This window comes from Blennius ocellaris (assembly GCF_963422515.1).
Source record: "Blennius ocellaris genome assembly, chromosome: 7".
NCBI lineage: Eukaryota > Metazoa > Chordata > Actinopteri > Blenniiformes > Blenniidae > Blennius > Blennius ocellaris.
Window position 1 is genome coordinate 5818913 of NC_137656.1, and position 27631 is coordinate 5846543.

The 27631-nt window shown below is 42.5% G+C and overlaps 1 protein-coding gene across 2 annotated transcripts; it reads right to left on the reverse strand.

Moving 5' to 3' along the window:
* Positions 1 to 166: 166 nt before the first annotated feature.
* Positions 167 to 18356, reverse strand: scarb2a (scavenger receptor class B, member 2a). 2 transcript variants are annotated; one of them, XM_080499643.1, is made up of 13 exons: positions 17955 to 18356; positions 13390 to 13547; positions 13071 to 13218; positions 12706 to 12900; positions 11934 to 12025; positions 11101 to 11220; positions 10580 to 10758; positions 8313 to 8431; positions 7168 to 7241; positions 6981 to 7032; positions 6725 to 6877; positions 5165 to 5212; positions 167 to 4805 (listed from the first exon to the last, which is right to left on the reverse strand). In XM_080499643.1, exons 1-13 carry the CDS (start codon positions 18075 to 18077, stop codon positions 4674 to 4676), a joined length of 1593 nt encoding a protein of 530 aa, XP_080355769.1. In that variant the 5' UTR covers positions 18078 to 18356; the 3' UTR covers positions 167 to 4673. The 2 variants fall into 2 exon arrangements, with proteins under 2 accessions (XP_080355769.1, XP_080355770.1); XM_080499644.1 differs by lacking the exon at positions 5165 to 5212.
* Positions 18357 to 27631: the final 9275 nt, after the last annotated feature.

Here is a 27631-nt window from a genome sequence, read left to right on the forward strand (position 1 = left end):
CGCTTTCCCTATAAAAAAAAACTGCATGTTTGAAATGTTCTCAACATTTTCACATAGTGTTCTTATAAACTGTAAATGTGAGGGGGGATTCAAAGTGCACATGTTGAATGAAACAAAGTGTAAAAGTGGAGTTATAACAGTTTTACAGAGACGGCAGACGAACATATGAATTTTGCATTTTGCAACTTTTATTTTTCTGCAAATACACTAGAAATGTTTACAAAAGCACTGTAGAAACATCTGTGCAGTGTAAATTATCAAAACTAAAAATGGATATTACTTTGAAACCATTTTGCACCTAACATGACAAGGGAGGGGGATTGTCATTTTCAGCAGCAAAAGAAAAATTAGTACATCTCAGAAGGAGCTGTCTGTTAGTGACATAGGAGACTCGGGGAAGATGTGGATGTTACATATGAAGGAAAACAAAATAATAATAATAATAAAAAAAAAAAAGGATGTTATGGCACAAGTGCTCATCCTTGAAGGAGGGCTTCATTCATCTAGATGCATTAACACAGCATGGGTGCTTTACTCAAATCAAGATAATCAGCCTTCCAGTGAAATCACTCCAGTTCTGCAGAAACGTCATTGCTATTCAAGCACAAGCTCTTAAATTCATCCAACGACACACACACACACACGCACATACACACACACACAAAAAAAAAAACGAAAACCCAAACACGCACACAGATCCTTCACAGGTTGTTCCCAGTGTCACAAACTGGTCCATCTTTCTTTTTTTTTTTTTTTTCAAAAACTGGTGAAATGATACAGTGAACTGAATATCACAAAATAAAACACTAAATCACCCTACAGTAAATTAGAAATACTTCTATACAAGTGAAACTAACTTAAGTAACCGAAATTCAGAAGGGAAAACAATATAAATATGGTGTGGCCCTTACAAAACATCCACTACTTATTTTTTTTTCTTTTTACACAACTCTGTATTGCTTTGTTTTATATAATACTGAGATTTCTCCTGCTCACAAAGAGCATTGATTACTTTTGTTTGCACAAGGAGGACAAAAAAACTATAAAAAAGCAATACCCATCACTGTTTTTTTTGTTTGTTTGTTTTTTTGCCTTGATGTGAAAGGCACATACACACAATGTGTTCACGCTCACACAATACTTCACATAAGTGGTGGCACGTTTTTTTTCTTTATCTTCAAAAAAAAAAAAAAAAAAAAGTAGGTTAGGCGGTGGGTGTGTGGCACGGCCGTTATCGAGGTGAGTAAACACGGCAGCGGGTCGTATCTACACGGGTTATCTTTGGTCGAGCAGGGACGAGCCAATGGGCTTGAAGGGCCGGACTCAATGGGCAGGGTGAGGAGTGACGGCTCAGGTGTGTGGATAAACGGCTCACACAGGTGTGTGTGTGTGTGTGTGGGTGTGTGCGTGGAAAAGATCTGGATTAAGGTCTTCAGGGTTCAAGTCAAGACAGCTTAAAAAGGTGAATAAGGATGACTTGTGAGTTTGCACAAGGTGGAGGTTGAGCAATCATTTTTTAAAAAAGGCCTTCAGTGAATCGATTCGACTTTAGAGGAAGAGTTCAGAGTTTGCTTTGTTGCAAAGTTGAAGCCGAATCCTGATAACAGTGGCACGTTTCTTCGACTCTGCGTTTAGCACAAACAGGAAATATATGGCCAGAGGGATTTACCTGGAAACGACTCGCTATACGTTTGAACTCATTAGGCCCCGGAGGAAAAACACTTCTCTCTGGAAATACATTCGAGACGGTCGAGGAAAATCCACCCGAATGCTGGCAAACTTATTTACTTTGCTCAAGCAGAGAGAAGCAATACGAAGAGTTTAAAGGTCATCACTTGACAACATGCCAAATATTCCCCCAAACCATGCAACGGCAAGTAAATCCATCAAAATTAAACAAAAACCTGTATTTCCACATATATCGAGTTATAACATAGACTTTAGTGGAGGCGACTAATTGGCTGATGTTAACCCAAGAAAACTGGAAATGGGACTTTCCAACTTTTAACTTCCCAGACTTTCCCAAAAACATGCAATATAAGTCATCTCTTCTTAAACCCGAGCAAAATGAAACAGACGTGATCGTAGGATCATGCCAAGATCATTGAAATTCATTTTAAAGGCCTCAAGAGTGAGGGAAGCAACGGAAGCCTAAATCCATCTTTAAGAAACAAGTCGAGTCAGTTTCACTAAAGCTCACTTGTGTTTTTCTACACTTGGTGTTTGTACAAGACAAACAAGGACACAAGTTAGACACGAGTGCCGCTGGCTTGTTTTTTTTTTTGTTCCTTCAGTGTCTCTGCTTTGTGCTGCCGGCTGTGCTCCTCGTGGACACAGTGGGACTCAACTTAATACCACAAAGCAAATACACGTCTTCCTTAAAATAACAAAAAAAAAAAGAATCCTTTCCACCATAGTGTCATTCAATCCACTGATCAACCCCCTCCCCCGCCTTTTTTTTTTTTTTTTGGGCACCTCCAGCGATTTTACTAACCCTAACAAGTAAAAACCCCGACCACCCTTAGAATGATACATGTGATATGAGATCAGCTGCTAGTAGGAGCGAGTGGTTAAATGCGTCAACTCTACAAAACGTGATAACTGTAACTGCTAATTACAATAAATGGCAGCAAGCTTTGGGCTTTGCGTATTGTGCTCAGGTGTTGGCAACCACAAAAAAGAAGCCTTCAGAAAAAGGTGTAAGACTTGGAGAGGACTGTGGATCGATCGGAAACTGAGCACATTGTGGTGAATCACACCCATATACAAATACAAGTCTGTGGGTTATGGCATGGGGTTTTTTTTTTTTGGATGTTTTTGTCGGGTTTTTGTTTTTTTTTGCTTTTAGCAGCATTAACAAAATACAAAAGTATATCAAAAGAAGACACTCCATGTGCTGGAAAACAAGTAACACAGAGGCACGGACGTCTGTCGTCTGCAAACAACAGAGACGTCCTTCACAAGCAACACGAGCCAGGACAAAAAAAAACACAAATATTGAAATGTACTCAACAGACGGACCACTTGCATTGAAAAAGAAAGGAGCAAACAAAATAATATGGAAATGTTTTGAACACGTGGACCACCTGCGTTGAATGAGAAGAATAATACAGACAACAGATTTGGGCACATTTTACAGGCAAAGTGCAGGGAATCGTCCAAGTTGACAGTTATAATGGCCTTAAATTCACTCTGATGCGCGACGAGACAAAAAAGTGTGGCGGACATGAAAACGAGAGCACGTAAGACAAAACAGTGATTCAAGTGCTGCGTGCCGAGTTCGCCCCGACGGCGATCGGGGCGCGGCCCCAGCTCTTAGTGAAAGCCACGGCACTCGACAGTGTCTTTGACAGATCAGCTGTAAATATAGAAATTGAGATCGAACAGGACAGAGAGAAGAGGAAAGAAAACAGAAGCGAAAACCTGGTAGCCTTGTGTTGAGGACTGGTTTTCACAATCCAAATTGTGCTTTCTCTAATGCAGTAACAGTGTTAGACGTGCGGGGGCGTTCCACGCCGGAGTCGAGTGTCGGCGTCTTTCGGCAACACCTCCGGAAACGTCTGCGTGTTGGATTTTGGTCGGAGGTTTCTCAACTGTTCCCCTTTTTAACATGTGTCCAACACAGATATCCAGCTTATTTGAAACATATAAAGAACACGCTGAACCGTCACGTAAGGCAGAAAGCGGGTTCAAGTCTCCCTTGTAAGTTCTGCAGGTGTTTCTATTTTATCTTTTTTTCTTTCTTTTTTCTGACAGGTGTGACGAAAGGCGAAGGTGCAACCCTCCCCATCGGTTTCACAGCGAGCTCGTCGTCGCCTGGAATAAGGCGCAGACTTTGAAATGTTTCAACTAGTGTTCTGAAGTAAAAAATGGTGAGGACGGGGGGGGTGGGATCGGGGGGTGGTTGGTTCACGAGTATTTCTGGTGAAAGACAGGACACTGGGGTGAAAGGTAACGGTTCTCGCGCTTGTTCACTTGCTAATACTGGGAGTGCGACAAGCTCCATGTGGCTGCGCCAACTCGTCTTAGGGGAGGAAAATAAAGGCAAAATGTTATCGTTTGGCTCAGTCTTTCTTCTTACAAAATGTTCAGCCTGAGAGCTCAGACTTTATGGATTCGGGAAATTCGGGAGGGGGCATCTTTTTTTTTTTGATGGTGAGCTTGAACTTCGAGGAATCCGACAGGAGTGACCTCAGGAGATCATGCGGCAACACAATGCTAATGGAGGAAATTATATTTGCGGGGGGGGGATGGACGAGGCAGGGGGGGTAAATAAAGGCTGGTCCTGGCTGGGCCCCACGCGTCAAGAGTCCCTTCATATTTCAGCACCAACCAGGACGGAAAACGGTGGAGGTGGGGCGGGGGGGGGGTTCCAGAGTGTGTGTGTGGGGGGGGGTCGTTGGTTGTGTTGCAGTACTGCAGGCAGTGAAGGCCATGCTCAGCGGGTAGAGAGCGGAGGACGATAGAAAGTCTTGGTGGCGGGGGGGGGGGGACTTGGTGAGACGAACTAAGTCGATCCTGATGTTTGTGTCCCGCCCTGCCCCTTATTTTAGGAGAAAATGACCCCACCCCCACCCACGGTAACGCAACACCCCTGTGCCGTTTTCTTTCAGCTCTTTTCCCCCCCTCCCCCTTCTTCCTGAGCTCTGCGCTCAGGGCGGGGGGGTCCTCGATCAACACTTCTGGGCCTCCACTGGAGACATGGCAATGTAGGAGCCGTTCCTCATCGGCTGGGTGGTCGTCGTTTGCGAGGGCTCGTCCGGTTTGTCGCTGACCTGAGTGTAGGCAGTGTCGTCTTTCGCCGTCTGGATGAGGAGGGAGGGGTCAGCAACAGGAGGAGTCAGTACGGACCGCAGAAATGGCAACACGTCCAAACATTTCTTTTCTTAAAGCTCAATGGCAACATTAAAAAATGCGAATGACTGCTTTGAGTGAAAATGTTTACAGTGTGACCAATACGACTATACACCGGTTACAAAACAACCACCACAGGAAGAAAGCTGAACTTAAACCACAATAAAATGAAATAATTACAACTGTGAGGTGAGAACTTAAAAAGGAGAGCAAAATGTCCCATTAGGATAATTAAATGAACAATAAACAGAGATGATGGGTAACAAATTAAAAAGATAAATAGAAAACAAGGCAAAAACTGAAGACTTACAGCAAAAGAATGAAAAGCCTCAGTAAAATCAATACGTTTTACTTCATTCTAAAACAGAAAAAAGGAAAAAAGGGGGGGGGTTACAGAAAAATAAAATTAGAACATTGTTAATACAACAATTCACAACATTGCAATTAAGCATTTCAAACTTTCACATGATATTGAGCTAAAAGGCTAAACTTTCATGTGCGTTTCAAACTTTCTGGTAACCAAAGTGCCACAGGAATGAATCCTGAACCCTAGTAATGGGTTGCGTTATCATTTTGCACTTCCCAACTCTACTTTTTAGATTATTTCTGGTTAAATGACTCCAACAGGGTGAGGTTTTATACCATGTAAAAAATCAGTTGAGCTCTACTTTTGACTTATCTTGGTAACAAATGGCTCAATAAGATTAGGGGGTCAGCAATCAACCTAAAATAATTTAGCATATATATATACTTTATACATTTGTAACTTTTCTAAATCAAATTTGATAAGCGAAAACTCTTAATCATGAGCCGAAGTAGGGTAATGCTGGTTGCTCTGCAGTTGCAAACCTGAAGCTTATGTTTTACAAACAAATAGTTTGAGCATTAAAATGAAGAAAAGTGGATCAGCAGTGATGATCTCACTGAACAAAGTTGAAGTATTTTAAACTTTTGTCAAGGGAATCAGACAAAGTGAAAATACATAATTCCTGTGACACCCCGTTTAGTTAGTTTGCTTTATGTCACGTTAAATGAGAAGATCGATGCCACTCACAATATCCAGCAGCGAGTTAGCATAGCTCAGCACAAAGGCTAGAAACATAGCCTGGCTTCATGAAATTTATCATCTTGGTTCCTTCCGGTTTCTAACCGGAGGTTCACCGGAAGAGTTCGCATCAACCTCTTCATTTAATTCTCAGCAAAACAAGCAAAGGGTTTTCCCAATGTGACAGTCTATTTTGCTTAATGGTTCTGAAAGTGTGGGGTCGGGGCGATGCCTTGTACCAGCATGGTTTGTCCCATTAGGTTTTTGAGAGAACCGTTGGCCCACACTTTGAGAAACTCTGCTTTATCGTGTGGCAAGGCCTCCCTCTCCGCAGTGAACAACCTGAACTACAACAACCCGAGAGCACCGAGGCCGGGGGTCAAGCCACCGGCGTGCGCTGGAACAGTTAGGAGTGGGCACGCACAGTCATGCTGCCTCAGGTTATTCTAGTTCAGTGAACCATGGCTGAGCCCGGAGAGCAAACTCAGACACTTTTACTTCCCGTATTCACCAAAAAGATACACCCACGGTTAGAGGACATCCAAGAAAGGGCAAAAGCCACCATTTGATCCAGAATTGTGGGAAAACCGTTCATGCTTTTGCCGCCCAGGAGCCATGCAGTGTGTTAGTGTGAACATGCTTTGGGTTAAACTTGCAGCAGTATCGATGAAGAAAACTGTTAAACGATGCAAGGGGGGGAAAAAAACCAAACAAAAAACACCCCCGACAAAACTTAGAAAAGTTGGACTGTGACTTGTAACTACTGTCTAGTATTAACGGTGTGGTTTAATACTACGGTTCAGCGGTGAGCCGGAGGTCCCTTACCTTCTTCTGACGGTTTCGGCAGAACAAGACGACGAGCACCAGCAGCAGGATGATGCCCATGCCCACGATGAGCAAGGGGAAGTTCGACACCAGAGTCACGATCAGGAGCATCGTCCTCATCTGTGATGCCGAGTCATCGTCTATGGTCGCCGTCTAATGTCGGGGAAAGACATGAGCATTGATTCACGGTCATTGGAACGAGTCGGGGGGTGGGTGGGTGGGTGGGAGGTAGCGGAGTGGAGGGGTGCGACCTCACCTCATTGACGAACATGATGGGGAAAATGGTCTCATTGATGAACTTGGTTTTTCTGTCATACAGAGGGGGGGGGGAGAATAGACGACGGGGTAAGTCAGAAGGGACATCTGGCTCAGTGTGTGGCCAAAATGGCAAAAGAGTGAAGCAACAAGCAAAGTGGGTCACAGTTGAGCAAAGCTGGACTTACGGGAAGCCTTTGACTCGCTTCAGAATGATATTGAGCTGGGCTCTCTTGCAGGCTCGGATCGGGACTCCCGTCGTCTAGAAGAGATTTAATAAGAAAAAAGCATTTTCAGTCAAGTAGGGCAGATTTCCTCTTCTCTCCTCTTTTTTTTTTCTAATCTTTCAGCTGGACTCACTTACTGCAGGGAAAGTGCAGTTCTAAGCAAGAAAAATTGAGCTGGATAGTTGAAATAAATAGTCTGCAGTTAGAGAGGTTTCAAATAGCTTGAAGAAAGCAAACTAACAATTTAGGAGGATTTGGAGCGCGACATTACCGATCACTGTAATACGTGACAGCAGATATAAAATACAAAACTGACGAGAGACCTTTGCTCTGCCTTTTATGACAAAACTGTGATTTGACACATTATAACGCAGTGTGCGTCACGAAATAAAAAATCTAGGTTTTACAGGGGGGGTTTTTTTGTCCTGCTTCAGCAAACTCCTGGAACATACTGTCCATTTGTGGGGAGAGAATAGAAAGTTTTACAATAAAGGCTGGTGCATTTTTTTTTTTTTGATTACATCATCGTACTTTGCTTTTATGTTTTTTTTTGTCATTTGCCATCTTGATAGTTTCTTTAGATCTGTTGCATTTATTTCCTCCCCACATACCCGATTGAAGACTAATGTGTCTGAATTACAAGCAACTAAGAAGAGGTACGTCATCTATATCATATCAACCTTAACAATGTGCTTTGAAAAACCATTTGGACTCATTCAGTTCCTAAAACAGTTTTCTCCTTCAAAACCATATTTATATCAAAAAGAAAGAAAAAAAGCTTGGTAAAAGCACTTTTTACAATTCAGACTTGCCTGGGACAAACAACAGCCACAAAGTCACAATTAAGAGTCACCAATTAACCTGAAATGCAGATTAATGTCCCGTGTGGTGCAACTACAGTGAATGGAAATAAAATGAAAAGCTAAAACTGCAGCGTCATCATTCCAATGGTTCAGTATTTAACAGTTTCTTTGCACGTCGCTTTATCTTTCGCATGTGATCATTCATGTTTTCACATTTCAACTCAAGTTGAACTTCAAAGGAGGAATAAAGAGTTTATCATTAGACGGATCCGACGTGGGGTGGCCAGCAGGTGTTATTCCTACCGGCTGCAGGTCCAGGTATGTCTCATGCTCCTCCTTGTTGGGGTTCAGTCCTTCAACAGCGTTTATGTACATGGGATCCGCTTGATAAAAGTGAGGGAAGGACACCACGATGGGAGCACCTTGAAGGGAAAAATAAAAACACACGTGTTATGCCTGTGTCCTGAAGAAAGCGGATCAAACTATGATGAAAGAGGAAGGAATGTGAGATAAGACTCGGCATGATCAAGCGTTAGATGCAGTTCAGCTGATAGCCAGAGTGTTTGTGTCAGGTTGGTTCCAAATCAGTAGTAAAGAGGGATCAACCAGTCAATGATTCATCTAAAACATACACCAGGTAGAGGCTCAGGAACAACAGCTCTATAAATTGAGAGAAACTTAATCTGCAAACTAACACTGCATGTCAAAAGTAACGTTTTACCATAAAATGTATTTAATAGCGCCACATGCCGAAAATAAACCAGGACTTGTTAACAGATCATCTTCATATTCCGAGAGAATCAGATGCTAAATGAACTATGTGTTTTTGCAACAAAGCTCAAACAACATATTAACCCAGGTATGCAATCATCTGTCTAATATCTGCAATAATTCTTTGTTTGATTCTTTGTCTTTTCAGTTAATAATTTTTAAATTCTCTTTTTTATGCCTTAAGCATTGAAGGAATATACAAGTTAAACATTTGTTTTCTGTGGGACAACTGAACACATTGTATTGTTATCTTCCTACAAAGCTGGGATTCCTCCCACTGCTAAAATTGGGAAAAACAAAGCTATAAAATCATGTTTAGGAACATTCCAAGTTGGTTGGCGATGTCACCTAAGTGCCCCACTCTGCACATTTTATGGTCAAGGTAAGATTGGATGGACAGATAAGAGGTCAGAGGTCACTTTGGTCCCACAGAACGTCAAGCTCTGAGAAGAACCAGGTTAAAGCAGTTTTAGAGACAAAGCAGAATAGCAACTTCACCATAGCAACGCGTACATTACGAGGAACTGACCAATGTGAGGTTGAGGTGTCATATGCAAATGTATAAATATGAACCACGCGTTGCAACGGGGCCCTTCTTCACTGTAGACTCAGCCTAGATACATGGGTCTGCAAGGAAGAACGGTCCGAGCTCGTATAATGTAATCTCTGATATATGGAATTTTGTAGCATTGAATAATCTGATATGCATTTTTGTAATCTCTTGTTTGTGTGGTTATTAAATGCATTATTGAAGAAATTAACGCTCTCTTTCTGCCTCTCCCAGATCAAACGAACATGCAGGAATTCAGGGGAACACAGGTACGAATTCCAACAGTATCCATGATAAAAATGTCCTCTACATTTGAAACTAGTTTGTTTTTAGTGTTCCTTCTAAAGTAGTGACTGAACACCCCCCACAAAAATTAAACCGTTTCAGTTCTATTCCCATTTCCTGCTATGCACATCTATATGAAACAATAAATTGTGCTAAAAGATGCTTCTTGATTGCATTAAACGGCTGCAGCACATATTTTCAGACACATTGTGGCAGCAGACGAAGCAGAGACCCATGATAACGCCTTGTGGTTAAATCATGCTGTTTTCTCCTTCAGAGGTGGATTCAGCATGGCACCACTTTGCACATGACGAGCAGGCTCGATGCTGACTGGCTGTCAGCGAAGCACCATGGAAATCCCACCAATCACGTCGGTCTGCTGCTTTTGAATCAGAGCAAGCCATGCAGACAACCAATCAGGCCCGATCACAGTGCGTTTTAATGGATGTTTGTGCAATGTTCTCAAACAGTTTATTTGAACGTTTAACTGTGCTTTTAAAGTGTAAAAAAATAAAATAATACAAGAAATGTGAATAAACTTTAGACACGCACAGTAAAGTCCAGTGTTTCCAAAAGCAAGTCTTGCAGTGATTGCACAGCTTCTCCCTGGGCCGCACCTGCAGCCGATTGCCTTATCAGAGCAATTGCATTACACTGAATGACCATCGTAACAACTTCAATAACCCTCACACACACAGTCAGCACAGTTAATCATTGAACCGTGCATCGAGCGGAATCTGGCATGCTCAAACATTGGGAGCATCAGATAGCGGTCGGGGGATGTGAGAGTCCGCTGAATGAAAGCACATTTTTAGGAAAGGGGGTACAGAGTGGGGAAATTGTGCCACAGGGCTGGTTTGTCATCAAAGGGAAATGGGCGGTGGGGAACTGGGTCATGCTGTGTGCTAAAGATGGGTGGGGGGGGGGGGGGGGGGGGGGGTTTAAAAAGAGGCGGTGCGCCTACCTTCTCTGCAAACGCTAACTTTGAGCACGCCGGTGCCGAGGCAGTCCCCGGCCGGCACGCAGAAGCCCGCATTGGTGGGGTTGTTCTTGGGGCTCATGAGGACGTCGCTCGGGGGCGCGAAGCGGAAAGCCTGGATCCCCTTCACCTCCACATCCTTCACATAGGCCAGATGTATAGATCTACAGAGAGGAGGAGGGGTAGTTTAAAGAGTGATAAAGAAAAAAGTACTCCGACGGGTCGGAGTGAAGCCGCTCAAAACGGGAAACACTTGCGTCTGTTTACATAACGGAGTAAAAATAGGTACACATCAGGCACAAAGCAGCTACTTCCGTTATAGCATGTTAAACTGTTCCAACATGAGTTTTACAACTTCCTTCTTATCCTCAGGTGTAATAACCCGCCGACCTTATTCAGAAGCACGTTTTACTAGACACGCCTCACAATCCCACGACGTCGGACATGTCCTCGCCCCGCCGGGACGCTTTGACTGTAAACAAATTTACAGAGGCATGCATGCTTACCGGCAGAGATCGGCGGCGAAGATGTAGAGCAGCTCATTCCTGTTTATCAACGGGTGGAAGACGGCGCCGTCCGTGCCGTTGATCATGTTGCTCTGATTGGACGACCACCACGACATCTCCCTGTTGAGAGCAAACGGTATATTACAGTTAATTTTAAACCCTATAAATTTGACCAAATGGCCTGAGCTTATTGGAGCAGGGAGAAGATGTTCACCAACAATCTACTTGTGAATTAGTCGATATAAATTCCCTTTAAGGTGATCTGATTCCGGTGAAGAAATTGACATTTCAGTTCAACTTAAAAAAAACAAACAAACCAAGATAAATACAGTAATTGTAACCTTTTAATGTTTTTAGTCCTCCATTAACTGCCTCAAAAGCGGATGTTCAAGGAAACTTACAATAGCAGCATCAAACTGTTGTAATTTCCCCTGATATTCATCATCTCAACTATAATAGCCAACATATTAAGTGAATAAAGCTTTTTATTTCGCGACAGTTTTGGGTCAGTAACCGGAGCACCTCCTCCAACCTCCACCTATTGATCCCAGTCAAAGTGCAATGTCACTTTTCCAAACATTTATTTTGCAACCGCGCTTTACCTAATGTCAGGAATTTGTCTCTCCTGGACTTTTTACTTGCAGGTTATGCAACTAAGTAAATGTAGATATCCATGTCTTAAAAGAAGTAGTAGCCATGTGCCAATGAGACTGTCTTTTCTTTCCCAGTCTGCTTTTTTGCAGAAAAAAAAAACCTGGCAAAGGACATTTACCCCCAACCCCCCCCCCCCCCCCCCCCCCCCCGCAGATAAACCCGTACTGTCCAGTCGTTACCTCAGGCCATTCCACGTGTCGATCTTGCCATAATCTAAGTAGTTCTCCTCTCCGGTGTGGAACACAAACTCTCCTTCATGCGTGCCATTTTTCTGTGGAAAACAAGATGAGGCACGAGGTTTGGACAGAGCTCAATCGACAGAAGCACCGGCTGTCAGACACTGTGATTATGTCTGGTGACTAAGGACAGAGTTCAAGAAATACTGCTTTGTAAGGGTTCTTCACGCCAAGTGGCTGCATTCGTAAACAACTTTTAAAAAAACCAACGTCAAACCCTGGTGGACATGTTCTAAAACAACTCAGCTGTTTATGATGTTTTAGATGGTGAGAATTCCCACATATTGTCACATTTTCCAGAGTAATTTTAATATGCCGTTATACATTGCAATTATTGTTCTCAAGGAAATCTTGAAACATTTGCTGGTCTTTCGAATTGGATGCAAAAAATATAATTGACATTGATGCTTGAAAAGGAAAGAAAAACAGACAAACTGTTGTTAATTTTCTGATAATTGCCGCCATCAATGACTGGTAAAGCTGCCACCTTGCAGACGCTCTACTAACAGGAACTATAAGCATCTTCCATCAGCATTGCTCCAATCTCACTTCTCTCGCACGACCACAGACTTCCCGTCTCATATTTTGATCAACACCAACTCATCAGCACGTCAGAGCGCATCCTAACAATTCGCACTACAGTAAGAGTATGGTTTAAAAATAAATTAAATACAAATATCATCAAAATTCTCCTTAAAAAAAAAAAAAAGTTTACCTTCCACATCAGCCCAAAGTATTCATCCACCTCAGGTTTCATGGAGTGGACTTTGGCAAGGAGAGGATCTTTGAAGCCCCACAGGACCTCGTGGACGGTGCGGGTCATGAACATCTCTATGCCAATGCTGTTCATGTACATGGAGACAATCGTTCGCAAGAAAAAGGAGTAGGAGTTCAGCTCGTTCATCACCGCCTGAGGAACAAACACAAAAGATGTGGGGGGGTAAAAAAAGAAAAGCATTAGACCAGAAGAAAGGTTGAGGGAGCTCAGAGCCAACACAATGGCTTGTCACACTTGTGGATGTTTTCACAGGCTCCAACAAATCATAACTCGCATCATCTTGACAGGAGACATTGTCTTACCACGAAAGGAATGTTGACTGTCCTGACAATGTCGACTTCAGGGTTGCCGGCGGACTTCTCAGGCACGAAGACAAAAGTTTTGGGGTTGAGGGCGTAAACCTTGGTGCCATTCTCCAGGAAAGTTATGTTTTCCCGTGGCCTGTATTCCCTGGTGTGGTCGCGACATCGCTCAGTTAGTCCAGATGTCTTTTGTTTTGATTTCACACAACAAAATGAGGCCAGATGGCCTTCCTTAAACATAACTTTAAGGAACACAAATACTGTTTTTTTAAACTCTACACGTTACACACACCAGCACGTCTTTAAAAATCAGCCTCACCTGTAAGTGTACGGTCCGATCTGCTGGAGGGCTGCTTTTCCACCTGCCAAGAACACTTCTGGATTGGTGACATTAAAGAAGTAATACTCCATATAAACGGGGGGAGGGGGGTTCTTCCAGCCTTCGAACATCTGACTCTTCTCTGTCAAAGTAATTTCCTGCCAACGAAAGGAGAGAAATTCACTTTCAGATGAAGGAAGGGCAGAGAAGTGCAACCCGAGTTTAAATCTAAAGTAAGAATGTTTTGTTTGTGGGGATTTGGTGCATATTTGAAACCGTGCTTAAGTATTTTTGATGGATTTTGATTGACCCTGAAACTCAAAGATGAGAAAAGAAAAGTCCTTCATAGCAGAAAAACCATGAGGACAGGCAGCACAAGAAAAAAGAAAAGCTGCGACTACAGCAAGCCGAGACAAGAATCCGACTGTGGGCTACTACTCAACCCACGCAGCTCAGCACCATATTCTAGATGTAAGGCGCAACATCTGCAGCATTAGCCATCAGGCACACAGGATGTCACACCGATTAGGCTTCGCATCCAGTACATATGCAAAACCAATGCAGCCGATACTTTTCAAACACTTTTCTGTGGCTGTCCAAAAGTTTTGCTTGTGAAGAGACAAAGTACATGATTATAGCGAACAATAAGTAACAAATATGGGAACCACATGTCCAAACATGACAAAGATTAACTGGAGTAACTGGGGAAATAAACTAAACAAAAAGGCATAATTGAGGGGCTTCCAGTTGCCTGAAAGTGTTTGTTGAGCGGGAAAATAACTTTTACCTTTTTCGATTATTATTCTAAACTCAGGAGATAAGAAACAAGCCATATCCTCCCATGTCATTTTCTTGGAGTTTGTGAAAACTCACCGTCAGCCCAGAGTACAGACAAGCACTTACCATTGTGGAACTATATAGCTTAAGGTGTGGCTGCCACTTCCTGTTTGGCTCAACAGAATTGTTCTAAGGTTTGTGGCATCACATTCACTTTACTGCACCTCAGAGAGGTCAGCCGGCACAGCCCCTCTGATAGTTTAAACTATTCCAACTGAAGGAGGAAATATAAAATCAAAACACACTCCGGCTGCAGCAGTAGGATTCCATTGGATGCCACAAAAAAAAAATTAAGGGCATTGCAAAGACTACAACCTTTGTTTTCTTGAGAATTTTACTCATAAATCTTCAATCAATAATAAAAAAAGGCTCTTCACAATCTCACAGTTAAAATGTCAATGATTTGACCTAAACCTCAGAAAGGGCAGCGTTACTGTCATTTGACTACCTTAAAACCCAATACCCATTAGATTTAAAAAAATGCAATATTTAAAGCAACACTCTTCAGGGTGATTTTAAGCTGCACAATGCTTCATTGTATAATAAATAACGTCCATTTTCTGCAGGTTACTCCCCATGATTATCACTTAGGGAATGAATATTGACTATTGAAATAATCGTATGTTATTCCCAAAATGTTTATGATGTAATATAACTAATTTTATGAAGTGAGCCAGTGAATGTTAGACATGCCTGCACAATGACAGGAAATGGGGGAATAACCAAAACAATTGGAATAAACATATGAAAGAAACAGAAGTATATTTTTCTAATTACACTTTTCAACCAATTTCTTCATCGGCTCATCATTTACTAGAAGTTTATCAATAGCATATTTAGACAGCCGAGGGTCATCTGCATTGTTGTTTTTTTTTAATGTACAATGACCTAGAACATCTGATCATAGATTGATTTTTGCATAAAACCATCACACTTAAATAACCGAACAAGCAGTTTTGGCTGAAGTACTTCATAATAGGAGTGCAATAATTTAAGGAGGAATCTTGAGGTACTTAAGAAGAGGAATTCTCTTGAGTGTTTGGCCGCTTAATTAAGAGCTGAAAGTAGAAAGACGACAACTCTGGTAAGAGTTCAGTGAACTGTAGGACTCGCGGTGCGACGCCATGTCAAACTAGCCCAAATGACCCAGTTCCCTTTTTAAAACATGTGAACTTTCATAACCAGGCTGTCTGTGCGGCATTCGGGAGACTTTGGTGTGACCTCAGTCCACATGAATCCCAGTGTTTGCCAACCTTGAACACAGGGTTCTGAAAAGGCCTTCTAAAGTTATACGAGCATCACAAATACAAAAAAGGAAAAACCTCAACTCTATCAAAAAGAAAAGACACACCTGAAGGACAAAGTGGAAAGGTGCATCCGTGTACTCAAGGCAGCGTTTTGCATTTGGTCCAGTAAGAGCTGAGGCCTTCTTCAAACAGCTTTAGGCGGAGCTTAGGTGTGGCGTGACAAGATCAGTCTTTGATCAGCAAAAGTTATGAAGGGGAAAAAAAAACAAAAAAAAAAAAACAAGCGCCCTGACATTTGTTTTTCCAAAAGCATCTTCTGCTGTGCTTCACTTGCAACTAAAAATGCTGTATTTTATCAGTATGACTTTGTTTTTAAAAACAATTTCAATGAATAGTCTCCAGGTCCAAACAAGACGGAGAGGAGTGCCGCGCGTGGGTGTGGTTTTTTTTTCCTCCTCCTTTTCAATTCCGCCATCTGAGCCAAGTGACTCGGAACAGGCCAAGGCTGGAACAACAGCAAGGAATTAGGAGATTGCTCCCAGGCAGAAATTGTGCCCCCGAGGCCAAGAAGCCTGTCAAATTCCTCGCATGACTTCTGAGCCGCTTTTCCTCCACGCCCAGACACACAAAGTCTGTGTCCTGGAGGTAGCTTTTGACTTGTCCCAAACAGCTCGGCTCCACCGTCATTACGGAGTGCCGCAGATTAGATAGATTTTTTGGAGTCGGCTCAGCATGTCGGGGTCGGCCTAATTCAACAGGAAGACTGTGGTGAAAGAGGATTAGTTATGCTGTCATTTCGCGTAATCGCCAGCCACATCAGAATTAGGTCCCCCGTTGATGAACTTCGACTAACTTCCCTTAATTTGGGTCCCCTGGGATGAATGTCGTGATCCAAAATGAAAGCCGGACCTAAATTTAACTCCGGAGAGGTGAAAACATTGTCAGGGAAGTGGAGGTTTGTGGCCCTCCTGGCTTCTTCTCGCACGAACGGCGACTCGCACTTCTCTGCTGAGCTGTTCCTACCTCCACTCATGGCCCTCCCCAACAAGGGTAGAAACGGTGATGTTTTTAAGTGCCGATAATGAGCTGTACGGAGCAGCCCACCACAGAGATTCAGGTCGGTGAGCAGAATGCGAGGTATTCTGAAGGGCAGAGCGCAGCGTGTGCAGTCTGCGAGATGTGAGAGGGCATCAGTGGCCATCACTCCCACCCCATCGGGGGCTGCTATACTCCGTCGCCACAGCCGAACAAATTTTGCAAGTTTCAAAAAAAGTGTTCCGAGAGTGTCCGGACAGGCGGACACGCCACGATAAACAACAGCTTTCTTGTTAGATTTCAAGATTCGGTGTGAGCCATAAATGAATGTTCAAGCAAATGTTTCCGATTATGCGCTCCAGATTTCTGACATTACAAGACGCCAGCAGCTCACGAGAAACGCATCCATGGGATATTTTCTTTCCTCAGTAGAAATACTGTACATCACACGGCAGCTTTATATTAAAAGGGGATTTTCTGACATCTCAAATCCTATTTGTTTATTGAAATTATTTTGGATTTCTGTAATTACTGCAAGCTGCCTGTCAAACCTTTAGACCACAACCATAACCTGCACAACTCGCCATCGATGGGAGTCAGGGACTCTGGTGGATCGCCTGCCGGCTCATCCAAGCTCCCTTCCCCCATTCCCCTGGACAGGTCCTCCTCCCCCCTGAACAGATTTCTAGCAGGACTACTACAAGCAACTCCTGCAACCCTGCCCAAACTGTGAAGGAATCATTACTCTCACAACTCGGTGGTATCCTTAGAAATATGTCACCGGGTCAGAATACTCCAGCATCAACCAAGAAGCGGAGGATGTTTCCCTATTCATTTTTAAAAAGCTGGGTCAGTCCAGAAACATGTGATTGCTGGTCGGATCATACACAAGCTGCAACACCCACTCGAGGATCTTAAGACCATGTCCATTTAGACAGAAATCTGTACATTGTGGGGGAAGGTCATGGCAACCTCACTTTTGAATCACACATTGGAGATTTCTACCTACAGCTCAACGTTTACTGTACATTTGTGCGCCGTTAGGGCACGCGTGCCGCCGATGAATCGCGGCAAAAGCCAAAGCTGCGAGAACACAGCGTAATGAGCCCGGACACGATGCACATAGCCCGGCGGGGATCACGAGGATCGGCGTGGAGGCTTTGGGGCTCGTCCTGCAGAGCTGGAAGGTGCTGAATGCTGCACAGCAGACATCTCCAACCACACACCGCTAAATTACACTCCCCATGTACTCACGGACCGGGTCATCGGTGACCCTGCGAGTATGACCGGCGGCGACGAGATGCTGAATGCGCATGACTGACCACTGCGGATGAAACGCTTTAACATTTTTTTTTTAAAACCCCTGAAGTGTGATAGATGGAGGAAGTGGGGGGAGAAGACACAGAAAACAGTGGGTTTAAGTAAGGTGTATATTGCAACACTCACCTTTTTTAGCCGGCTGTGGATCATTGTTTGGAAGACTTGAGCCACGACCAGGGCGATCCCCACGATCAGGAGGTGAGCGCACACGATCCCGGTGGCGTAAATGGCACAGGATCTCCTCGTCATGATGCCGGCTCGGCTTGTGTTTGTCCTCGAGGGCGATCAAAAACGAACGAACTTCACTGAAGTCGAAGAAAACTCCCGTGGGGTGGAAAAGAAATTAAAGAAAAGATAAGGTTGGGTGAAATAGGCGAGGTGTTTGGGGGCTGAATGACCTCGGATCCACCGTCTCCTGAGCAGCGCGAGGGAAGAAGGTTTAAACTTCACCGTTGTTCTCCTCCCGGTGAGGCTGGGTATACAAAAGAAATGGCACTTTAAATTCTGTACAAAAACAAAACAAAACAATTAAAGCCTGGCACCGAGAGACAGGGGAGCACCGAGCTGCTCGGAGGCGGTGGTGAAGTGAGACGGCAGCTCTCAGCAGCACAACGGTACGTAGAAAAAGGGCTGTCCACCTCCTCCCCTTCCTTTACGCATTAATGAAGTCGGTCAGGCGAAAAGCGTCGTTTGGGGAGGCGGCATGGGCGGTGGGTGTGTGTATGTGTGTGTGTATATATATATATATATATATATATATATATATATATATATATGAGGAGAGAAAAAAGACAGTGATGGTGCTTTTCCTACATAGTTGATGTCATCCAATAAAATATCCAAATAAATTTGTGCCATAAAAACTCATTCAGTCTTCGTTTTTTTTATTCTTATTTTTATTGTTTTAGTGTTATCACGCGCCTTTTACGCACAGGTCATCCGGCTGGGTGTGCACTTTATAACGGTAAAAGGCTTTTATTTTCTGTTTCAATTTGTGTGCGTGTGTGTGTCATGATGGTTGCAATTTAATTCCCATGTGAGCTCGCTCTACAACATGCATGAGGATTATGAATGAATGAGAGGCAGTGTGCTCAGTGGCCGGTAGTGTTTCACCGGGCGACTTTTTTAATGCGCTTGCCGCACACAAAGTGGAGTGAAGTGGTGAATTGACATCGAGACACTGCGTCTCGTGCACTCGTCACACGGAAGGGTAAAAAAAAAAATGTGCACACAGCGGAGATCCGCAAGCTTTTTATGTGGAATCCGCTATCTCATCTCATCCTGACTCCTTAAATAAGGACCGCGTGGATGAATCCAGGGAACCAACGATCGTTGACGCGAGCCCTTTGTCCGACCGGAGGGCGCGCTCATTGGCTATCGTCTACACGGACCACCGTCTCGAGACCACCCCCTCGTGAGTCTGATTGGTCAGGAGCTGGTGAGTGCGATGTTGAATTTCATCGACTGATTTCGGGGCGGGGCTCCTATAAAGGGGGAACCGGGCGCCGTGACGCGCTCCACCCGGCAGGGAAAGGATGTTCAGCGGCTCCTGCGGAGTCCGCGAAGAAAGCCACAGAGAAGATGTAGTGGTGGAAAAGCAGAAAAGTGAGGATGATTTATGGGCTGCATTTCACTCATGATGAGCCCACTAAATACCGACACACATTTAGTAGAGCAGAAGGACACAGCTGGTTGGAAAACACGGAATGTAACTGAGGCTTGCCATCATACAAACACTAAAAAAATGTAATAGATTAGAATACACATACATGCCATCCTTAATATTGGATTTATATTTTAATGCGCAAGGACTGAAAATGAAATAGAAAACACTTGTGTAAAACCTGAAAGTCTTACTACAAACATTGCAAACCTAAATCAATAGAAATATAATTACTGTGCCTGCCCTGGTGGCAAGGTGCAGATTATTATCCTAGGCTGCCTTTTAATTGTATTATTCTTGTTCCTTTAGTTGCAAGGTGCAAATATTGCTATCCAAGGCTACTTTGTTATTATATTTGGTTTTTTTTTCTGCCTTTTCCCCCCTCAGAGTTACTCGGCCACAGACAACTCCTCCACAAAACTGCAAACCCATCTCATCCACGACACATTTTTTTTTAAGTATTATTGATTTGAAGGATTGGATTTCGTAGTATATTTGACACATTAATCAATTAATTAATCACAAAAAATCCGCAAAAAAATTATAAAAAATTTCCCATACTAAGTGGGTGGGAGAGGCATCTCATAGAGGAGATAGAAAGGAGATCAGCATCTGTTGCCAGGGAGATGCTAAGATCAATGGAGAGGAAGGCACACCAAATTTCCTCTGGGATTTTCTGGTTTTAATTTAACACCCAAGAAAATGCAGTGCCTAAATATGCAATAGTTTGTTGCATATCTGGATGTTTACAGCCTCCTTCGTTGTCTCCATTCACTCCTGCTTTTTCTGATGTATAATGTATTACACATAGGAGAACATCACATCATTGATACAAGTATCATCATGTAAGGGAAGGCCTTATGCTGACAATAGTAACACTGAAACTTTAATAAAAACTGCAGCCAAGCAGACTAATTCAAAGAAGAATATAACAGTTCACCAAGTGTTCCACATATGACTAATTCACGTTAATACAAGATGCCACACAGGGTGTGCTTGGTATATACAATAAGTACACTGCAGGGGTTAATACCACAGGGAGTTCCGTGCAGCTTTCGTAACACACCAGAATGATCGAGCGCCACCAATTTATTGTGGTTACTGCGTGGTTGCCCAACCTTCACATAGAAAAGATACATGACAGTAACTTTACACAAATGACTGAATGTTGAGCTCCTTCATCCATCGTGTGTCTCCACTTTATCTACCTTAACTTTGCCGTTGGTTGCAGGTAATCTAAGCTGATGGGAAACAAACCAGGGTTTTCTTGCAGTAGAGGCAATGTCATCTTGCTAAACCTGTGCAGTTGCGCAACAGGAAGTTGCAGCAAAGGGTCTGAAAGTGTTTTTCAGTTTGCTCCTATAATGAATAACTCCCCACATCAGAACGGGGCAGGTTTGATCATTGTGAGAGCAAAAATGTCACCCTCATTACCGCATGGGTGAAACTGTGATCAAGCAGTTCTACTACAAGGATTTATGAGCACAATCGAATGTTATTTAATGAAAATGACAAATTGTATGTCTCTGATTTTAATCAATATGCATGCATTTGATATGTTTGTTCAAATCTTGACTTTAACACAGTGGTCTTGAGTAATTCCAACTGACGCCATACAATGTGGCTATATGTGGCCCACAGAACTGCCCTACAAGAGTCCAAAGATGATAGTGGTTATGTAACAGGAGTTTTTATGGAGATGCTTTGAGATGTGTGCAATTTATTCCAAGATCTCATTACAAAAGTTGGATCAATACTTGATTATTTTAGCAATCCAATCTAATGAAACAATAATAGATTGTTAGGTACAGAACAATTTAATTTGATATCACATTTTCAAAACAATTTAACAATTAGTAGCTCTGAATGAGAGCATACAATACTTTTCCCTGGTCCTAGGTTTTATTTGACTGTTGTACAAACAAAATGCTCCAAAAGGTGACTCAATAAGCAAAGAGGCCAGGCTTGTTCTGGTAATCCAAAGTCACTTTTAGTTCTTTGTGTCCTGCAGGCATGTTCAGCAAATATGAACACAGTTGCTTTTGAAATAATAACTGCAATTATGACTGCATGGGTGAAGAATTCGGCACAAATGTGTTTTAACCTGCAATATTTCAATGGTAGCAGAGATAGTGTGAAATCTTAATGCGACACGCAGAGTAAAATACAACAAGCAAACTGTGTTTCAGCACAGTTTGACGTCAGTCAATGCCATGCAGAGTTAGCCTGCCGGTTCGACTGTTTCCTCATAGCTTGTGTCACGTGAATATTAGTTTCGGTTCAAAGAAAATTGATTATTTATGAATTAGCTATGAAATTCAAAGAAGCATGAGCACGGAAAACATCTATAGGATGATGGCAAGATTATAACACAAGTAGATAAAATAACAAACGAGATGTGGAGGTCAAATTAAAGTCGACTGTCAACCTGTGTGGTCTTGTGCATGTTGAAGTTAAAGCTGTTTCACACCTGCTTAAATGCCTGGTCTCCACAATGTGACACTAGAAGTGTTGTTGGAGTTTGGTACAACATTTTTTGACTCATTTTCTTTCTGTGACGTGGCTGACAGAATTCCGCTTGTTGGCTTCTTACATATAAAATTTCTATTTTTGTTTATAAAATCCAGCAAAGCAAAGAAATGGATTGCTGATTAAACAATGGGCAGCAGAACCACCATGTTACCATTGTTCAATCTTAGACAAGATCCATCAAAAACACAAAATTTTGAGTTTTTTTTAAATTTTTATTTTACTATTTTTATTGCTATAGTGCAGTAAAATTGAAGTAATTCCAAAAGTTCAAGTCAGAAGCGGGTTTAACTCAGAAAATGTCATTCATATTGTTTGTCTGGGATTTCTCAATGGCGTTTGGTTATCGCAGCACTCAACGCACATAAGCAGTCTAAAGTTGAAACTGGAAACCGTGAGCAACCGCCGTTTATTTACAGACAACACCAGCTGTTGATCTCAAGAGCAGAAATTTACCCAGAATTCAAGTGGAGGAGATGCCCGTTCATATATGAGCTGGTCTAATGAGATGAGAAGGCTGGCTCAGATCTCCTTGTAACTCCTAAGCTCCACTAGCCATTCACAGATCCATCGCACTGATTGCAGCTCTTTTTTTTTTTTCTGCTATGTATCTGAAAGTGATCCTATCATGAGAGCGATCCTGTCTCATTGATCACACTTTACTCAAGCTTTTGGCCGGGGCCAACAAGTTTGGGTACATCCTGCAATAAAATGCTACATGGGGCAGTAATAAACACACGCAAAGGTGAGCGCGGTCATGAAGCCGCCTCTTTTGTAATCCATTCAGAAATAAAGTAGGACAAAAGACCACAAGTTTTCCTTGGGAAGTGATACACATCATATCGTTTGATGCCCCTTACTGGAAGGAACTTGAGTGGGCTGGACTCTCACTACTAATGAAATTGAGTGTTACTTCATTGTGCTCAAGCCGTATGGTAATCCCGGAGGATGGGGGGCTGCGGGAGGGGGGGCGGCATCTGTTCAAACAAGAGGAGCAAAAAAAATGCTAAAGAAAATCATCAGGGGGGAAAGGATAACAGTCAAGTAATGCAGCAACATTGTTTCTGCCAAAAGAAAAGGGTGGGAGGGTAAAGAGGGGTAAAACAGTTCAACCTTTGTAATGGTCTCTTTTTATGTTTGGTCAGCAGAGCGACACTGATGTCTTTTTCTTTCTTTTCTTCTTTTTTTTTTTGGTTTGTTTTTTTGTTGTTGGGCTTGTTGGAAGCTGCAGACACCCAGCTATGAAGGCCTGCATGGACAACTTTTTTGAAACATTTTTTTTACAAGTTGTACCGAGAATATAGCAACCATTTCGAAGTACTTCAAAAAGGAGTAAAACACTTTTCATGGTGGAGTTAAATCATATTACAAATTATTGTTTGTGTTTGAACAAGTTTTGTTCCGTCATGAATTATATATGTATACAAAAATACACCCGCGTTGTTTGGTTAGAAGGCAGGGCTGAAGCGCAAACGACGCTTAACAGCAAGCACATTTATAAAAACACAAACAGCCATTCATGACTCGTTTTTTGAGAAAAAAAAAAAAGTATTCTGTGAGTGCTTCATACAATCTGCACAGTCAGCTTTTTGGAGTCATCTGCGACAAGAGCGCACAGAATGGGGTTATGTGCTAACTCGTGTGGGCTTCACTTCAGATTGTGTTTGGGTGCAGTCTAAGGTCATCATACTCACACGCCCAGTAATTATAATAACTTCAGCTGGGAGGCAGTAACTCTCCAGCTTCACATCAAGTTGCTAGCACGTGGGTCTGAGCACTAAATCCTGGATGATATTTGATGGGTGGATTCATTGTTAACTCTGAAACAGACAAAAGTAAACATCTTCTGTCTGTTACAGAATACTCTAACTGACACACGTAATAGGCAAACAATGATTCATGCGTGTCATACTGACACATCCTTCACATCAAACATTTTGGTGTATTTGGCTCATTTCTGTATATCATGTCTCGAGCAGCTTGTAACTTTGTGCATCACAATCGAACAAATACTGTCAGATGGGAGACAGTTCCCGATGCAGTGAACCAGGGATGATTGATGTGTGTTGGTCAACAGGGAAGCTAGCATCGTTCTGGTTCCTTTAACAAAAAGCCAATGGTTTGCTTACATTTTTGGGGGGGAAAAGTAACGCAACAAAAAGCACATAAGTTTAAACTCTTTGTTCATTATAATTGAACACTACTCTTTTAATTGTTCAGGGTTGAATGTAATCAATGGAAACTCTTTTAGGCCAAAAAGTAGTCACACCTCAGGGGCTTAATGTCAAGACAGCCAATCTTTCGATCCATGATTTGTTTTAGTTTGTTCACTTGTTCAACCACAGTCTCACAAAAACAAAAACAGTCAAACAAAAGTCAGAAGACTCATACGGTGCATTGTGACACAGTAGTAAGTGCATGTAGCTAATACTGAAAAACTTGTGGGTTCAAATCCAGATGACCCATTTGTTTAGCATTCCATGATGGGCTGTTTAGAAAGTGGCTGTTTAGAAATCTTGTCAAAAGCCCAGATTCATGAGGATCCGTGCAGTTAGCCAGAGTAGCAGTGTTCAACCAGACACTGTATGAGTAGAGTTATATCAGTCTGTGATAAGCTTAAATTGCATTTATTGAACTTGCTTGTAATGGGCTTGATTATTAGAGCATTCCTCAGTATGTAGAAGTGTCATGATACTGTCAAGAAAAATGAATATTGACCTTGATGACAGCTATGAAATTTCTTGTGTTTTTTTTTTTTTTGTCAGTAAAATGTTTACCAACTCTAAACTAATCCAACCAACCAAGTGTAATAAAAGTTATTATTGCCTTAAACGTAGCATTTTTAAAGAGGTGCAGTTTCACTTGAAGCTGGAACCTACACAACATGGAAAAATGTAAAATGATTTATCAGACACATTCCAGCATATGTCCTCCTTATCTTCAGCCCCCTCCTTAAATCTACACAACATCAACTCTTTCTGTGAATACAGTTTGATGTGGTAAGCCGTGTCCTCCCCCCGACGGGGGCTGCACCGCGGTGGAGCCTGGTACCAAACATTAAGCCACGGTGGTTGGGAGGCTGAGACGGTCTTTGTGAGGCCAGGGCTCTGATATACAGACATAGTTGTGGGAGTGGAGACTTTGTGAGGAGCGGCAGACCTTTTCACTGGAGGTGATTAATGCAAATGGAGTCATTAAACTCTATGGCAAGAAGACACCACACAAAATTTATTTCTGGGATAATCCATTCTTTGTTGTCCTTGGAGAGGATCACAGTGAGCAAAACTTGCCCGGTTGCTGAAGAAAATGTTAGGTATTTCAAGAAATCCACCCCGTGTTGCATAAGTAAAGACCAGATATCGGAGATTGCATCCGGGTAAAAATACCATTAGGCACTGAGGCACAATTCTGATGTCTTCCTCATATTTTTGGAACTCCACACTGCCAATTTCTTTTATATTTTGCAGTAAAATGCAATACGTTTTACCTCAGGAGTTACTTTTATAGACAAATACTTTGTCTCTTTCGAGAAAAGACAAAAGCAGCAAAAGTTTGGGTTAAGCATAGGGGGAAAAATACAGTCAATTCATCCATTCATTCATTTTTCCCACTTTCATTCATCTTTCCCACTTAGACCACATGGGGTCGCGGCGGCAGTAATGAGACCAAAGAAGCTCAGACATCTCTTTCCCCTGCGACGTCCTCCAGCTGCGGGAATCCCAAACTGCTCCAGGACCAAAATAGGGATGTAATCTCGCCAGCAGATACTGGGCCAACCCTGGGCCCTCTGTTTGCTAGACTTCATAAGGGAGGCGTCCAAATCAGATGTCTGAACCACCTCAACTGGATCCTGGAGTTTGATCGATAGAATGGTTCGATGGAACCTCAGATTGAGCTGAAACAATCTGACTGTTTATATGAAGTATATTAAACAAGCGCCATTGATGCAATTGACACCAGGAGAAAAACGACTGACAGTACATATGGGTGATCCAGTCAAAGCTAAAAGGATTACGCAGCAAATGAGTTTCAGGTGGTGCTTTTCTAGAATGTATTACTTTTACTTGCACATACCAAATTTCCTCCACCACTTGTTTCACAGTAACTGCATGGTACAGAACAATAAGCATGTTTATTTGTCACGGTACGTACTGTATATGCATTCTAATGGCATGACTTTGGAGTTTATTTACTCGGCAGGGGTTAAGTGATGGACCGGCCATAGCATTCCTTTGTCTACCTAGGTGTGGCTTATTTCCCACCATTCAGCCGGCGTGTTTTGTAACAGGAGACAGGGGCTCATTGTTCCCGCACGGCACAACAAAGTGTTAATTTAAGAATTCAAGGAGGCACCGCTGTCACACCACATCACAATGGCAGAAATAATAATCTTCAGAGTCTCTTGGAAGAAAAAAAAACTTCTAAAGTGTCCGGGCGACCCTGCATAGCCCCGCTGTCCTTCGGGCTTCAGAGGAGAGAGTTATGCAACAATGTATGCATTGTGCATTAAAGCATAGCCTGACAAAGCCAGCCCACAATTTGCTTCATTCATTAGTTTGCAAGATTGCAAGAAGTACTCGGGCTTTGTGAGGCAGTGGCTGTAAATAACCAAATGAAGTCATGGGACAGTGAGAGGAAGAGGTAAAAAAGCTTATAGCTGCATCAGGGTTTATGTCAGGAATAATTTCAATTTCATGCAGGATAACAGTCATCCAACTCACAGTGCTAAAACACACGTCACTCTCAAAGTCAAGTGTACAAATGTGAAATCAGCTTCTGAATCAGTTGAACTTTCTTAGTTGTAGACCGTTGGTTGCACCAAATCAGCATCGTGTAGACATCATTATGTGCTTTTGGACATTGTACAACAGTGAGTGGGTTGAACAGTGTTGTATTGGTTATATTTTCACCTCATAGCAAGAATGTAATTGACCCAAGGTTGGTTTAGTAGGCATTTCTATATAGAGGTGGTATGCTCACTGTGCATTAACCTTTGTACTTGTAGAACAAGAGAAAAACTTGGACATTTCTTTAATTATCACTGTAATATTTTGCCATATCAAAGACCCAAGAGGGATTCAGCACCCACACTATGCAACCTCACAATAGTTTTAGTTGACAGAATTTGCACGAAATGACAATGATCATCACTGTTGACAACCAAAATCAGATATATTCATCTCTGAGTGACACCAAAGGTATAAAAAAAAAAAGATGTCTATGCAGATCCAGTAGATCAACAAATTAGATTAGATGAGTCAGACATCTAAGGCCCCTGACCATAGTTTAAGTTACCAAAACTTCCCATAAGACATATTCTTGCTTCTCTAGATATCATTTACAAAAAGAGGAAAGAAACCTTTCTTAATCCCCTTGGGGAGATTACGCACCTGCTTTTAACCCAATTCATACTGAACTATACATGCTGGGAACAATCGAGCTTGCAAGAATCTTGCTCAGAGACTCACAGTGGTGACCTGTCACCAGTGGGATTTAAACCTGCAAATGTCCATCAAGACCACAATTCCACTTCTCTAACGTGTACCCCTGTGGGGTCATTACACGCACATAGGTTTTGTTTGGTCATAGGGAACAATCTGAACGTCAAGTT

Excerpts from the sequence above, each read along its gene's own strand:
- scarb2a (XM_080499643.1), bottom strand. The coding sequence starts at position 18,077 with ATGACGAGGAGATCCTGTGCCATTTACGCCACCGGGATCGTGTGCGCT. Across the intron at positions 13,548-17,954 it reads TCCACAGCCGGCTAAAAAAG|GAAATTACTTTGACAGAGAA; the intron begins GTGAGTGTTGCA and ends TTTCGTTGGCAG. Across the intron at positions 8,432-10,579 it reads AGTTAGCGTTTGCAGAGAAG|GTGCTCCCATCGTGGTGTCC; the intron begins GTAGGCGCACCG and ends TTTCCCTTCAAG.